General features: G+C 43.8%; 1 protein-coding gene across 7 annotated transcripts in view; it reads left to right on the forward strand.

Annotated features, from left to right (window-relative positions):
- Positions 1 to 13,519, forward strand: part of lov (jim lovell) — a 124,924-nt gene extending 111,405 nt beyond the window's left edge. For 4 of the 7 annotated variants that reach the window (XM_046622434.2, XM_046622426.2, XM_069135874.1 and 1 more), the window contains 2 exons: positions 6,327 to 6,669; positions 7,681 to 13,519. In XM_046622434.2, the coding sequence (XP_046478390.1) occupies positions 6,327 to 6,669; positions 7,681 to 9,502 (2,165 nt within the window). In that variant the 3' untranslated portion in view covers positions 9,503 to 13,519. Of the gene's footprint in view, positions 1 to 2,158; positions 2,549 to 3,123; positions 3,155 to 4,014; positions 4,040 to 6,326; positions 6,670 to 7,680 lie in introns of those variants that run through there. The other 3 variants (XM_069135873.1, XM_046622451.2, XM_046622442.2) reach the window with 3 other exon arrangements.
- The last annotated feature ends 3,318 nt before the right edge of the window (positions 13,520 to 16,837 follow it).

Genomic DNA, 16,837 nt, shown 5'->3' on the forward strand with positions numbered 1-16,837 from the left:
GTCGCGTCGCTTTCTTAATTATCATCTGTCTATCTCTCGGCGTAAGAGAGGAAGAGGGTGAGGACTCGTTTGGAAGGGGAATAAAGAGCGAGGGAATGAACGAGAGAGAAAGAGAGAAAGTGAGAGAGAGAGAGAGATATATAGAGAGAGAGAGAGAGAGAGAGAGAGAGAGAGACCTCGTGCATCCGGAGTGAAAGAAGAGGCGAGAGTGTGCGGAGAGTTAACGAGAGAGGTAGAAAGAGAGAAGGAGAGAAAGAGACGAGAGAGAAGGGACGCGTCTTACTCCGCCCAGCATCCAAGATGGCGTTGGCAGCTGCCCCCCTCGTCATTAAAATCAATAATTAAAAAATACATCCATAGGCGGGCTTCACTCTTCACTCTTCTAGCAAACGACGGGGTTGTGCGCGCCTACATTACGCCCGATCCCGCATGTGCACATCGCGTCTCCCCGATGAGAACCTCTGCCTGGGGTGGCTGGCCAGATAGCCACGGATCCGGTGCCACTGGGCGCCTGGCTCTGTTCCGCACCTACCGGGGGTTCCTTCGCCGAGGAACTGATGCTTGCGAGGGGGCCGAGAGGGAGGGGACCCCCGCAAGTTTTCGAAACCACTTGCCGGCGCTCAGGTGTCGAACAGGTGATTGTGCGAACGCTGATCGGATCCGACTTTTCCTTCTCTCTCTCTCTCTCTCTCTCTCTCTCTCTCTCTCTCTCTCTCTCTCTCTCTCTCTATCCCTCTCTTTGACATTGCCATGTTACTCATGTCGTAGAGAATACTTCCGTTACCACCCTAATATGTTCAGATTATATGTACGAATATTGTTTCATCCGGTAAATCGACAGGTGTATCTATTCGCTGCCGATCGAATAGGTGTAACGTATCGATATGTATATCCGTAAACACAGGGTGAGTTGATGTAAGGTATACGATTATACGAACAACCGATCTGTAAGCCGATTTTTTTCTTACCCGCTGACAACCGTTTCTAATAGTAAAAATCGCGCAGCGCGGGTAATTGCGTTTATACTATCTCACCGTTGGGTATTACAAGTTTCTCTTTTCATGCATCGCATGGACAGCTTGCACCATCCTGCATCCGCCATCATCACCTCGGAGAGTTCCTGCTGAGCTTCAACACAGCTTTTGCTAAATCACTGGTGGTAATTGTTGCGAATGGAGCACCTGTTGAAATCGACCGTAATAATTTCTATTAAAACTTGCGTGGGTTTATATACTCTTGGCCTAAAACCCAGGCGGAATAACCAATTAATGTTAAAATCTTAGAGATCTTGGTAATTCAAAACCGTGCCATACCGCTAAAATATTTCACCTCAGATCACGACTCTCGGTGAGAACATATTATTCGACCGTATCGCAAAAAGTTGCTGGAAAATTCACTGGAACAGCGTATAGGTAATCTTTTTAAGTGCACCTTTTACGAATTCATACAGCGTGTTTGGGACTTGTAAAATTAAAATTAACAAAAGCGACAGTGGCCTTCCAGCTAGTAGGCCATATGTGAGGGGAAGGTGATCCTTCCTGGGATTTGGGACGGCTGCAGGGTTGCTGCGAAGTGGTAAAACCAGGTAAGCTTGGCCTCAAGAGCGCGGTGCAAACTCTAGAATCGTCGTTTCGCGTGCGTTGCTGTTTTACCTGCAACGCACCGACCAGGGTCCGGAAAGCCGCTCGTGAAGAAGACGAAGAAGGAGAAGAAGAAACAAAGGAGGAAGATGAGGAAAAGGAATAAGAAAAAGAGGCGGGGGGACGGGGTTAGGGGGAGGGAGAGGAGGAGGAGACGGTTGTCCGGCCGCGTTCCACCTACGTTCCACCTATAGCTGCCACCTACCTACCATTCTCTACCGACCATTCTACCAACCGATCTACACGTGGGCACGAGGATTGCCACATCTGGTGGGGAGAGGGCCCGGTCGGTGGGCAGGTACCCTGGTAGAGGTAGCCATGGAGGTGGGACCCCTCGTCACTTCCTCAGTTCCTCGGTTCCTCCACTTCCACAGCCGAGTCTGAGGAGGCAGTCATATCGCGACCGTTCCAAGTGCCGCTCGTGTGTAACAACAGTCGCTTCACCGCTCGCTCCGATCCCCCAAGTAACGAGTCTTACCCTCCGCAACATTATCGTACCGTATCGACGCACGGCCAGTTTTCAGGTGAACGTGACCAATGAAGTGTGAGTTTTTACAGTGAGTGACAAGGATAGGAATTACAGAAGCATCCACGACGTGTACGGGGCAGTGCGACGTTGATCGATGGTGACATGTGCTCTTCTTGAAACACTCGACGAAACAAGTATATGTCAAAAAGAAGAAGAAAGAAAAACAAACAAACAAACTATCGGTGAACGAGGATAATTATGAAATTTGGCTTGCGAACTCTACGTGAGTTGGTAAAGCGAATGATCAGGTGCGATTCACTTATCAAGGCTATTACGATCTGAGATATCCGCATCGTACGACGGAAGACATACATAACGTACATTTCGAATTCGAAGTCGCCAACGAATTCTTCTCGCCAAAGGATAAAAAAAAAAAAAGGTTTGTCACGATTTTTTGAAATGATGATGATATGTGCTCAACCTGTGTAAAATCTCGATAGTAACCGTGGTAAAACGTCTGTGCTTAGGAAATCGCTCGAGACTTCCTCGGCGTGGATGCCATAGTCCGAAAAATTAGAGTTCCCAATTATTTTATATTTCTTAGACAATACGGCCCCGTGTTTTTTCGCACCTCTTCCGCGAATCGTCCCCTGCAGAGTCAAAAACGCGATACTCGCGCCGAAATCAGCGATCGCGCGGTGTTCTTCGGGGTTCTCGCCGAAGAGGAGCGCAGGCGCGGGGTTTTCGCGACGGCGGGACACCTCGTGCGTGGCGTCATCCATCCCTGTCCTGCGGGCGGCCGAGGGCGAGTAGGGGTCGGTTTAGAGAGTGGAAGGGTAGTACGGCACGTACGTTTGCCGCGGCCCGCGTACTGGAAGGGCGCCCGGGGGTGGGTTTCAGCGGAGGGGTCGTGAGGGAGTTCGGTGGGAGGGGGGGTGGGGTGGGGGGCGAGGGTGGGGGTCTTGGAAGAGGCGCCGAACCTCACGGCGCATTCACTCATCGGCCGTCGCCGACGCCGCCACAACGCACGCAAACAAGAGTCACGGTACGTCTGTCACAGAGGGCGCCCCCCTCCTCCCCCCCCCCCCCCCCCGCCGCCGCCGCCAAATTCGACGAGACACACGTTGCAAAGTTTCAGTTCTGCCCTACTCGTACACCTGTATTTTCTAAATACCTCGCGTCGTACAACGATCCTTCGCTAAGATTTGATCGTCGATATGTGCCAAGTGCTACCAACGTCGGACGTTTTACTCCAAGTTGTTTGTTGACCCCCCCCCCCCCCCCCCTCCCCCCTCTTTCCCTCCGCCGCCCATCAACACCCCCCTCACTTTTGACAACCTACCTTCCTACCCCTCCCCGCTCCATCCGCCCCCTCCACCCCTGCCTTGGTTGGATACACCGGCCGGTGGTCCCACGTTGTTGTGTTCAGTGAAAGAACGAAGCGATCCGCGATTGATCAAGGAAACGGAGAAAACAAATTCAACGGCACCGCGTGATTCATCGCTACGTTGGCGTATCGGGGAAGAGGAAAAAAAAAAAAAAAACATGTATACATGAAACCAGTGATAATTTAATATAGTTCGTTTTTAATATTATTGTTAACAACTCCTCGATTTCTATGTATAATTCTTGTTCAAACGAATAATTCACGCCGTGCTGCTAAGATGCATGCCTAGAAGTTGACGATGATGTTCTTGTTGTTGTTGCTGTTTGAGATAGTTTTTGTTGTCAATCGGCAAAGTGCTCGTTCCGATATATAATTTTGTGGGTGACCAGTGCAGGTGACAGCTGATTTTTCACAACACAACGTATAACATAACGCTGTTCGATCCTGCAGTGACATAATCCAACATAATAACGACCGATATTTAAACGCGGTTCGCTCTGATTGTGTGAAAACGGCTCAGCGTTCAGCGTTGTGTTAAATTTTGTAAGTGATTATTGTTTGATTTCTTCTCGATTCTAAATCCGATCCGTCATTGCAATTAAAAACCGATAAAATTCTGCGCGATTTTCTTGCGCGACTCGCGCTGGGTGTCAAAGAATTTACGACAAAGTTCAAGGTGTTTTCAAACTCTTCAACAGTTTGTCGACAATGCTTGCACGGGTCAACAAAGTTCAGTTATCTTTTGTTTATACCGAGAAGCTACCCCTGCGTACGTACGTCTCTTTTACTACAATTATATTGCAAAATGACATATTCTACCGGTCTGATTCGTAATTCGCGCATTGCCTTTATACCTACTCAATTTCAGTGTAGAATTGTTATTTCCGTTCTAACAAGCAGAGAGTTTCTGCAGTTAATTTCGTTTCAAACGTGTACCGAAACTTTCTCACTCAAAAACGAGACGCGTATGAGGTTTGTTTCAAACTTGACAAGTCTCACTCAACTTATAACGCGTTCGAAACTTCAAGATGATTGTCAACTGTTTCCCCTTCGTATATGTTTACCACGCATGAAATCTATGGATTCTCTACACATACCTTCATTAATGGCTAATCCACAACGTAACGCAAGAAATGACTTTGTTGCCCACTTGCAATGCTTATTGCTTCGAAGTAGCTTGGAATGTTTATTATTCGTGGAACGAAATTTGAGTGAAAAACTTACTACTCGCGGATCACCGGTTTTCCGGTTAAAAAATTTCAAGACAAACTCGGTTCTCTCGTGTACCTAATTTTTTAATTAATATTATTCGACGCGTGGCAGTTCCTCCTCGTAAAACTTTTCGTACACGGCGCAGCACGTGAGTTTGACAATAAATTTCGCGGGAAATTTTGGGCGGCGCTACGACGGCGCGTCGACGCCTGGCTGGCACGTTGCCGTTTGTCGTCACTGCGACGTTATACACCTGCGTGTATTCCGGTGAACAAAAATAGGCATACCTTGTGCCTGCCCGAGGGGGAATTTGAGATGGCAGATACATCACGTCGTCGGATTGTCTGTCGCTTTCTTATTATCCGTTCACGCATCGCGTTACACGAAACCTCCAATTGAATCGTAACCCGTTACAGGACCACATGCGTGTTATTGCCGATCACAAAGTCGGATGTAGATCGTAAAAATGACTCGTTAACGTCGTAGAAAGCAAAGATTTCTGTGAAAGTTTGTTTTAATTGTCAATTTCAAGGCTGATTGCGTACGTATAAATCCCAATCTGTGGAACCTAGAAGATAGATCTCTGCGTTTGACAGACCCGTCGAAGAGACGAAGAGCGAGGAAAGGGACTCGCGCGAGATAAAACGAGGATCGGTTAAAATTCAGGTCGACGGATTTTCTTGCTGATCATCTAAGAGTCCTTACCGATTCTGGCCGTATGTAACACTTCACACGTTTGCGTTTGCCATCGGGAAATTCGATCGTACAGCTCATGGCGGCAATAATCGATGAAATTTTTTCAAACTTTTAATAGACTCGTGACTTGCAGTATTCTTTTTCGGTCCATTTCACCGATGAGTGAATGAGTGAAAAGCAAGAATCAATTGTACCGGCTTAGAAAGTGCAGTAGGTAAACGCTGATTCGTTGATTCCGACGATAAAATCTTTAATACTGCACCGTCAATCAATTCTACGTAACACCGTATCTCATTACGGTCTGACGATGAGAAGCGTTAGTAAGGACCGATCGTTTGAACGGTATCGAACTTTCCTCGAAGTTAAATCTTATACTCGCAACGATATTTACGACCGTTTCCAGCTGGGGAACAAATATTTCTTCCGTTTTTCCGTAACCGCGAAGACTTCTTCAATTATCAACGCATTTCCTACGTGGATCGTGACCATGGGAACGTTTAGCATGAACGGATTAGTCAGACACGACTTTTGACATGCTTGTTTATTACTCAATGGCACCGCAAAAATTATTTCATCGCTAAACCGTTTGTTGCCCCTGACTCCAGGAGCCGCACAGCTCAAATCCTTCGCCTTGATATTTCGACACTGCTATTTTTACAATCACCGTTAAAATAATGGTGAACTTGGATTCGAACGTGAGTAAGTCCCGACTTTGAGCTGCAACTGGATTATTTCGTTCACAAATGCGCGAAACAGGTCAAATGCCATAGCCGATCGATCGCAAATCGTGTCAAATGAAAAACAAAAGATATCGTGTATATTTCGATATGTAAGAGAGAAGAAAAAGAAAAAAAAAAAAACAAACAAACAAAGAAAACGATTCGTGGTTGGGTGATTTATTTTTCAATTTCCAATTTTTTAGTCACGGCGTCCCATCCAGCAATCAGGACGGACCTCGTCCGCATATATGGAAGAGAGGCGAAAAAATCAGGAAGAATAAAACGAGGTGTGAAGGCGACAAGAAAAGGGGAGCAGTGGCTTCGTGACAATCCGTACGATCGACGAAGAGGAAAGATGTCCAGTGCCGCGGGAAGTCCTGCCGAGATGCCCCTCCAGTCCCAGTACTCGTTGAGGTGGAACAACCATCAGACACACATCCTGCGGGCCTTCGAGGACCTCCTTCACGCGGAAACGCTCGTCGACGTCACCTTGGTCTGCGCGGAGACGAGCCTCAGGGCCCACAAAGTCGTCCTCAGCGCTTGCAGGTAAGAAACGTCTTCGAAATTATCGCTTGGTTGGAGCTTCTGTGTCGGGATTCGGATGTCCCAAAAGGGACAATCACAGATTATCTTTGAATAATCTATGAGCTTGCGTAGAGTCACACCATTTTGGAGTACTATCGTTTTTTTCCACTTTAAATGTCAAAATCAACGTTACTGCGGTATGTTAATGATAATAGTGGTGAAAATAGGGTTAGTTAAAATCAATCACAGATAACGTCAAAGTTAATCAGCTTGTACTTTAACTACGATTACACTTATCATTGGAAAGATCTGAAACTGTAACAAGTATAGATGCATCATTTTTTTGGTTATCTTTTCAAGAGTAAGCTTGTTAACAATGGAAGTTTGTTAATTCTGTAAACTGAGCACAATACATTCGTAAGTAGAAGAACGCTATGAAAAAACTTTAAAGTTCGCACGATTTTTTGACGAAGAAAAATAATTAATCTGTTGAACCAACTGAATGCACGATCACGGGTGTCTGAATAAAAATTTAGACTCTCCAACTGGATATTAACTGTAAATTTGTTGTAGTAAATACAGCAATGATTGAACCAAATAATGTTTATTTCGATCGACTAAATATTTATTTGGCCGCCCGTGATAACCGATTTACTTGTTTCAACTACTTTTTTATCTGCGTCTCAAAAATGGCAGAACGTTCAAAAAGTTGTTGGCTAAACGGTGCTGGAGCTCCTTACGGTTGAACAAACTGTACAGCAAATAGAAAATTTCAGCTTTTGCCAAATAATGGACATTATCCCGCTGTTGTGCGAACAATTAGGCACCGTATAAGACATATTTATCAGTACAGTGCGACTGAGTAATATAAATTATTTGCACGGTCTCGCATAGTAATTCACGGAATTTTTCGGCATAGAGATTTTTCCAGTATTCGAATAGATAAGCGAGGAGTCGTCGGATTTACGGCAAGCTCAAAAACACGACAGCGCGGTAGATTAGAAAATGAAAAAGCATTTTGAAAAATTGCAGCCCGTTCTTTGCACGGATATTCGTGGAGCACCCCTGCAAGCATCCGATTATAGTCCTGAAGGATTTCCCCGGGACCGAAGTGACCGCGCTTGTGGATTTCATGTACCGTGGCGAGGTCCGCATCGGCCGTCACGAGCTTCCGGGCCTCATGCGAGCAGCCGAGAGTCTTCAAGTGCGGGGCTTGGCGTCGACAGAACCACGACTCGCGAGTCCGCCCGAAACCCCAACGACGGACATCCTCGGCGAACCGTCGACGCCGGAAGACGCCCAAGGAACACCGGAGGACGACGACAACGCGTCGGAGTGTCAGGCACCACCCCGAGACCTCTACCACCATCAGGACCACCAAGAAAACAGACTGCCGCACATGGGCCACCTCAGTTTCTCCCTACGAGAGCTGAGGGACTCTTGCAGCTCGCCCCTGATGCCGCGGAGGAAGCAGGCTCGCCCAAGAAGAAGATCGGGGGAGCTCCTTCCCCAGGATCTGAGCCGCCCGCATACGAATCCGACACCGAGCCCGCCCCCGGCCTGCGGCCTGAACCTCAGCAGTCAACCGCAGCCAGCGGGGCTGCAGCAGAGCCAGAACAACCAGCAGCAGCAGCAACAGCAGCAAGAAGACATAGCCGAGAACCTGTCGATGAAGAGGTCGACGTCACCCGCCCCCGGCGATCACGTGATAAAGACGGAAAGCGAGACGGCGAGCAGTCCCCGCGGCTCTCCTCTCACCGGTCCCAGTCTTCACCTCGACGGATCCCTCCAGGATTTTCCGGCGGGTAGCCTCCCCGGGATGTCGGGGCTTTCGCTCACGCCGCCGCATCACCACAGCGAGTACCTGACAAGTCTGGGCCAGCTCGCGGCCCAGTGGCTGCCCAATCACCCGCAGAACCAGCTGGCCCACCACCCCCGAGAGGAGAGTCCTCACAACAGGACGCATCCCTTTCAGCCGCAGGATTCGCCGCTGACTCAGAGGCGGTCGGTCGCTGTTTTCCCGATGGACGGTGCGGGGCCGCTGGGGGGTGCCGGAGGCCTGTTTCCCCCCGGAAGCGGACTGGACCGGGGCTCGCTGCTGGCCGATCTTCACGAAAACTTCAAACCGGAAACGCTTCACGGTCTATTCGGGGGCGCAAGCCTGGGACACCACCCGGTGAAGAAGTCAAAAAAGCACCGAGGCGACGGCGAAGGTCAGAGACGATGGAGCGAGCACACGCGACTTCCGGTCGGGCGGCCAAAGGGGCAGCACAGCGCGCCGCGCGGCGGCCCTCCGAGGTCCTGGACGAACGCGGAGCTGACCGAGGCGCTGCAGCACGTCTGGAACAAGAAGATGACCACCTCCCAGGCTAGCCGGATATTCGGCATACCGTACAACAGCCTGCTGATGTACGTCAGGGGGAAGTACGGGAAGAGCCTTAAGCTCGAACAGCTGAGGAGGGACTGCACGGGGTCGACGACCGGCGAGGTGATGAACTCCCTGAACAACAACGTCAAGACTGCCCAGCCGCCCTCCCAGATGCCCCACGCCCTCGCGGGTCTTCCGCATCCCGGCGACGAGGCGGCCTTCTCGCATCCTCTTCTCGGCGGCACTCTTCCCCAGGGCTTCTTCCCCGACTTCGGGGCGGCTTTTCCGGTCCCCGTAAGCATGGTCCATCTACTGCCCCCCAGCGAACAGAAGGCCTACGAACCCCCGCCACCCAGCGCCGGGGGCGGCAGCGGCAGCAGCGACGCGAACCCCCGGAGCCGAAGCCCGTCACCAGCCGCCCACGACTCCTTGGTGCAATCGACGCAGCCACCCACTGCCCTGCTTCAGCAGAACGGAACCGAATAGGACCGTAACGGAACGGAACGCGAACGGGAACGGAGCGACCTTACGCTTCGAAATTACCCTCGGAATTCAACGGGGGAGCGGTAAGATTAGCCAGTTAATATAAAAAAGACTTCGACGCTGCACGTACATAGAAAACAAGAGTTGCATACGTATACTTATTACATGTATGTATATATACATATACGTGATACTATCTATATGTATATATGTATACCTGTATACATGGTATATTGTGAACATGTTGAAAACAGAACAAACAAAAAAAAATGAAAAACTCGCCCATCATTGTAATAACAGGATGCTCTTCACACAAAGACTGACCCCTAAGCCCCTCGCCACCCCCCCCCCCACCCACTCCCCTCCCTGCCCACCCCTCATCAACGAGAGGTGGTTCAAACTGCGATAACGCGGTGCTTACTTCCCTCTTTGAAACGACGCAAGTTTCTCACTATACAAAGCTGTAATATTACTTACTTACTTACTTACTTACTTACTTACATTTACAATACGCGTATAATATGCATTACTACTCGCAAGACCACATCTCGCTGTGTTATTCTTCGGCTTTAATGCCGGCAATCATTCTAGTGTTTTGCTTACTTTTCCCGTATATGTATTTATACAGGTGTGTATGTATTACTATGCGAGATCAGTAAGTGAATTCCAAAGGACGAAAATTATCCAGTGTCGCGTTGATTTTTCTCTCAACTTTATTAAACAATTTCCGAAGATCAATGTGCTCATCGCCGTTGCGTGCATTGAAATCTCTTAACATCTAATTCAACGTGCTCTATTCAATTATACACTCAGATTAATCACGTACCTGGAATTGGTTAGATTGACATGAACGCGAACTGGTTATTCGTCCGATGATTGCAATTTCACAGCACCACTATGAACAGTTCCTGCTACGTTGAGCGATTATACCAAATAGTACTGTATTAAATTATGGATGAAACGGTAAGAAAGAGAAAAAAGATTCGAAACGCAGTGCGCCACGCTTCACTCGAGACGGTATCCACGAAGCGTCATCCAAGTTAAGTTCAATTCACCAATAACCGGTTCGTAAAATCAGCAAACAAAATCAGCAAAGAGACACAAATTTTTTCGCGTCGAAATGTACGTGAAATCGCAGATCAAATTCGAAGCTTATAATATCTAACCCTAATAATTTTTACATATCGCATTGAACTTGAAACAATCACATCACTGTCCTTGCTCGTGATAAACTTCGACTTTGATCCGCGAATTCGTATCGCAAAAACAGAAGAAGACAAAAGAACAAGTAATAATAATAAAAATAATGATAATAATAATAATGTTAGTAATAATAATGGTAGTAATACAATGATACTAATAAAATTGACCGTACAAGGAATACTTAAACGCGCCTTTGCGAAGGTAAAAAATCCTCGTTATCGAATACAAGAAGGAAACAAAATACAGAAGAAATACGAAATCAGACAAACATTTACAAAAAAAGAAAAGAAAACCAAGAAACACAGAGTGTAATGATAATAATTATATTGTAAAAGTAATAGCGACAAAACAACATCATCAATTAATGAATAATAATAATATTAATAATAATAATAATAATAACAACAATAATAACAATATACTTTCCACGATGGCCAGGGGTGACCACAGGGTTTCGCGAGGTTGCCAGGCTTTCTCTGAGAATAAATATAACACATATGGACGTGTACCTATGTTTCGTTGATAATGAAATCGGATCGTGTATACATGTAGGAAAAGCGTATAGTCGTGCATAGATACGTATTACAGATAAAGGAAGTAGGCTGCAGGGTATGGGGAGAAATAGTAAATTTTCGTTAAAATCGGGGCCCACCGAGAGGGCGCAGGGTTACATCGCAAATGTGCAGTCCTTGGGGCTGATGTAATAACCTGTAATAACGAATTAGTTATTCGCGAGTCGGAGCTGCAGGCGTGCGCGCACGAGTTTTCAAAATTCAATCACGTTCACTTTTCGCCTCACGGTATTTCCTAAGCAAGGCTTTGCGTCATTGAGAGGGTGTATGACGCACCATGGACCATGGATATACAGCCGAGGGGGTGTTCCTTGAATAAGTTGAAATCGTGAACCACTTTGGAAAGCGGTCAGTTTAAAGTCGCCTGAAATCACAGTTCGAATCGCGTTAAAGCATGAAAATCATTGCAATCGCTTGTCACCCGATTTGCGAATGAATACCCCCTCGGATGCAACCCTTACCAATCACCTAAAATATTTCTTGAGAATTTGAGAAACAAAATTGTCTGTCCTTCATTCTTTAAACGTTAAAGACACTTTGGAAAATAAATTCTTTAAAATTGAATTGCGACAAATTTGACGGTAAGTGTTCGGCATACGCGGATAAATTTCCGTGAGTTAAAAAATGTACAATCCGTCGTTAATGCAATTACTGAAATACGTGACGTTCAGAGTGTTCGTACAACTTTGATTACAATATCAATCTCGTTGTGCATGTAATACACGTAGGATCGTAGAGGCTGTATGCAGTGTCATTATACCATTAATAAATGAACTTTAGCGAAGTAGAGAGAAAGATTGAATGAGAAAAGTTGGGAAGGTATGAGAATGGTGGGTATGGGAATGTAAGTTATGGAAATGAAAGATAGACGCAAAGAATCGCGCGCTCGGGGCGTGACATGTATGTGCTAGAACAAAGAAAAATAGTTTGTTAAATGTTGCATAGTTGATATTAGAAGTTTTGACCGATGAGAAACTAGGATGTGCTGATTCAAATACAAATTCGACGCGAATGGACGACTGCAATATTATGGTACAATAATTATACGGTTCCGTAAAGAGGGAAACGAGAACGAGAAAGAGAAAGACAGAGAGAGAGAGAGAGAGGGTGCAAGAGAGAGAGAGAGAGTTAGCCTAAGAGTGAAATATTTGAAGAATAAATTTTTTATTTCAATTGTGTGACTGGTGTTTTAATTGGTTTTTAATATTTGTTTTTTACTAGACTTTTAACGTGTCTAGAACAATAATAGGTGTGTACGTGGGGTCATTCATTCGTTTCTGAAGACGAGTGCGACTTGCACAGCCGTTTTGTTATACCTCGCAATAGCATAAGCGGCTCTTTCTCACCCGAGTCTCGGGTTCAGCAACGAATAAACGAGTATAATACATTATTATATAACACCTAACCGTATACCTATTGCTATATTTAAATTGTGACATTTAATTAACGTTGAGGGTGCTGTACATATGCGATATAATCTTGAAGAAACAGAGTTGTATAATCGCCGCTGCTTTCTTTTCTAAATAGAAAGTTTGGCAAGCTCCATAAAACGTTGTATTAATCTCGCTTTAAACGAACGATGTTGTACCGATATACGTTCTTACAAAGCAAAACGGGAAAGGAAAGTGAAGAGTGAAAAAAGGAATAAAACCGCAGCATAAAAGAAATACAAACAAACTAAACTGCACAGGGAAACAAAAAATTTATCTTGTAAAAGAGATCCACAATTTGACACAATATTTCGACAACCAGACGGAAGCGCAGGGTAACTAACACATCAGGGATAGCCACAGACAAATCTACGATAGATAAAGAAGATTTAATGAAAAAAAAATGATAAAAAAAAAAAAAAAACTACATAGGTATTAAACTATAAATTAATTCATAATACAGACTATAGAGAATAATGAAGAAAAAAAAAATTAAAAATACAATATACGACTATTTCGTTAAAAACTTAAATAACAGAAAATGAAACAAAAAGAGGTAAAGAAGCAGATTCATTCACGCCGTTATGTCTCATGTTACACACATATTATACCTACCGTGGAAGCGAGAGAATCGAGATATAAATAGATGATTATTGACATAATGAACTAGAATAAAGTAATGTAAGAAAACAAGTGGGGAAAAAACTCAAAAATAACCCCACAAAAATTGAGAAAAAAAAAATATTAAAATCACACACGGAGAGTGTATCGGATACGGAAATATAAATAGTAAAATAATAAATGTATAGACCACACAGGCTTCCAGCCCCAACAACAGCCTGTACAATACAAACCGATATTATATATTATTGATTATTAATTATATGTATAATTATACATATATATATATATACACACACATATGTTATATATATATATTACGTGTACAGGGTGTTTCAAAAGAGTTTACAAAATTAGTCTTTCGTCAAGCCGCAACCTATTCGTAAATGCATAGGTATATGTATGTGTACGCGACGCAGTACCCGTAAAGTTATAATACACGCCATGTATAATGTTTTGGTCAAAATTTACCGTGCGGACTATCGTTCGCACAATTGTTCAAACTTATCGAACGACGCAGCTGTTCGCTATACCGCTGTCACTTTTTATCGCTTTAATTAAGGTAATGCCTCCCCCACTTCCTTGCATAGGTATACGTATACGTGTTTAAATGTATACGTAGACCTCTATGTATAATATACCCTTCTGATTCCCTCTGATCTAATTGATTCCCCCCTCCTCCCCCCCCCCCCCCCCCCCCCTACCCCAGAAGTTGCCTCCGACGCTGTGTATATATAACACTCCCATTGGCTAAAGTCATGATTTGTTTCCGAATTAACGTGCGGCTCTCGCCCGTCACAGTCCTACAGATGCACACCCACCCTCACCAACACATTTCCAACGATTTGCCAAACATCGGTTGGTTAACGCACGCATATCCAAGAAATCACGCACGCCACGCGACGCCGCGCTCAATGCGGGCGAACAAACCGGTAAAATCGGGCCACTCACAATCAGTCACTTTGCGTCGTGCAATCTGACTATATTCTTCAAGACTAGTTACACGTGATGCGAGACCCGCCAACCACCCGCCTAAAATCCATCCCCGAGATTATCCGCCCCCACCCCGCTTTGTAACTTCACGGTATCGTATTTCCGTCACTTTCGAACGGATCAGGAAAAGAAACATCGGATATGTGCGTTCAGACCGATAAGAGTTGACCAATCGCTTGACCCATTCTGATAAAATAAAACAAAGTATACTGACGTCTGTGTAATACTGTAAATACACATACCTATGCCTGTACGCGAATGTTACGGTGTGGCGTCTCAAGCGGTTTTAACCATTTTCTTTTTTTCATCCGAGAGATTATGTTGTAACGTGCGTATACGTAGTTCGTGCAAATGAAATTATTCGACGATAAGCGATGAGAAAGTGAGGTAGACAGATAGAGAGAGAGAGAGAGTGAGAGAAACATTTTGTGACTGTCATGTATGTGTGAGACCCTTGACTCAAAAAAGAAAAAAACAAAAAAAAAAAAATCTACAAAAATGAAAAAGAATGAAAAAAATTGCAAATTTAACAAATTTCGAGTGAGAGAGGTTTGTAGAAATATGTGATAGGCACAATGTGCGGACTTCAGTATTATTTTGCGGTTATATAATGAAGAATGAAATATCGAAAATGAGAGAGTGAGAGTGAGAGAAAGAGAATGAGGGAGTGAGTTAGGGAGAGGAGGAGAGAGAGAAAGAGAGAACGAGAGAAAGAGTGATGAACGAGAATGAAGCTTAATAAAAAGTAAAAGTACACGAAAATTAAATGAATAAATAAATACGTTAGCTAGAATTAAAAAGTAAACGCTGTTTTTTCGTTGTTGTGAGTCCTTTAAAGAGAGCATATATGATGATGATGATGATCGGCTGGGCCTGAGTCGTCGCCGTTGACCCCGTTGACCCCGTACCACGTTTATAATTATTCTCGGAGGATTTGGCAAATTTGTCGAGTCGCCCCGGGGTTCCGGCGACGGCTTGGCTTCGCCGCGTGCAGGGCGGATGGATGGATTGGTTGAAGGAGGAGCCGTTGTTAGGAATTCGGTAGACCGTTGCCATCCCCGCGAAAAATCTTCGCGACTATCAAAATCACGTATAAGATAAAACGCTGTAGAATTCCGCCCTCTAGGGCCCCGGAGTCTGTATAATCGATGATACTTATCGTATTGTATAATAATATATAATAGAAGTATAGTTAGAGGAACGCCGTCGGTTACTTTATTAATTATTTAATTTTGTCGAATCAAGACGAAAGAATATTATATTATATATGTATTATAGTTGAATTATTGGACCGGGGTGCCCAGGCGGGACACGGCGGGGCTCGCCGACGACGACGGTAATAAGTAATACCTATTATTAATAATTGTTACGAACTTGGATCTGGATACATTTTTTCATACGCACGATAATGATTAAAGAGGAAACAAATATAATAATAATAATAATAATAATAATAATAATAATAATAATCATCAACCACCTTCACACACGCGCACACACGACAACGAACACGAAAATACACACGTACGCAAACACGGATGAGACGAGATGAATAAAAACAATAATTGTAGTGAAATGAAAAACGAGAAAGGTTGTATTCGAATTTTCAGGGTGCATATCCTAATTTTTAACTATCGTTATTATTATCATTATCACTGTTATCACTACTATTATTATTACCATTTGTTTTCCTACTATTATTCTTATTCTTCTTATTCTTCTTCTTCTTTTCCGTATTACTATTACTATTGTTATTATTAGTAGTAGAAGTAGTTGTAGTAGTAGTATTAGTATTATTATTATTAGTAGTAGTAGTATTATTATTATTCGTATAAATATTATTATTTTTTTATTATTATTATTGGTATTGTTTTTCGTAGTAGTAGTATTATTATTGTTACTATTATTATTATTATTATTATTATTATTATTATTATTATTGCGTCCAATATTCGTTAAATTTGTAGCTGTTATTATTATTATTATTCTTATTATTTTATCTTACTATTATTATTACTAGTTAAATTATAAGATTAATTTTTCCGGCACTCCTCAACAGTAATATGTAATGATTATATATTATTTATGAGGGGGAAGTCGCCGTGATTCAAGTTCCTAGAGCACGGGGATGAAATCATATACGATGACACATGCAATAAAGTTCTGTTTTATCGTTGAAATGTTCTTTGTTTTATTTTTTGTGCTTAATTTAAGCAAATCAATTTTTTGTTGCATTTTTGTTTATCACATAACATTAATTATCTATAATTTGGAATTTGTACATAATAGGCAAATGGTTATTTATGCATATGAAATTATACACACACACACACACACACACACACACACATATATATATATATATATATATATATATACATATATATATTATGCGTATATACATACATGTTTCGTTTATAAACAGGATTATTATACATATGTGTATTACCACGCGCGGGTATCGACATCCAGTGTTATATTTCGGATGCAACCTTATACCATACGACGACAGAACGAGG

The sequence above is a fragment of the Neodiprion pinetum genome, chromosome 1, assembly GCF_021155775.2.
Source record: "Neodiprion pinetum isolate iyNeoPine1 chromosome 1, iyNeoPine1.2, whole genome shotgun sequence".
Lineage (NCBI taxonomy): Eukaryota > Metazoa > Arthropoda > Insecta > Hymenoptera > Diprionidae > Neodiprion > Neodiprion pinetum.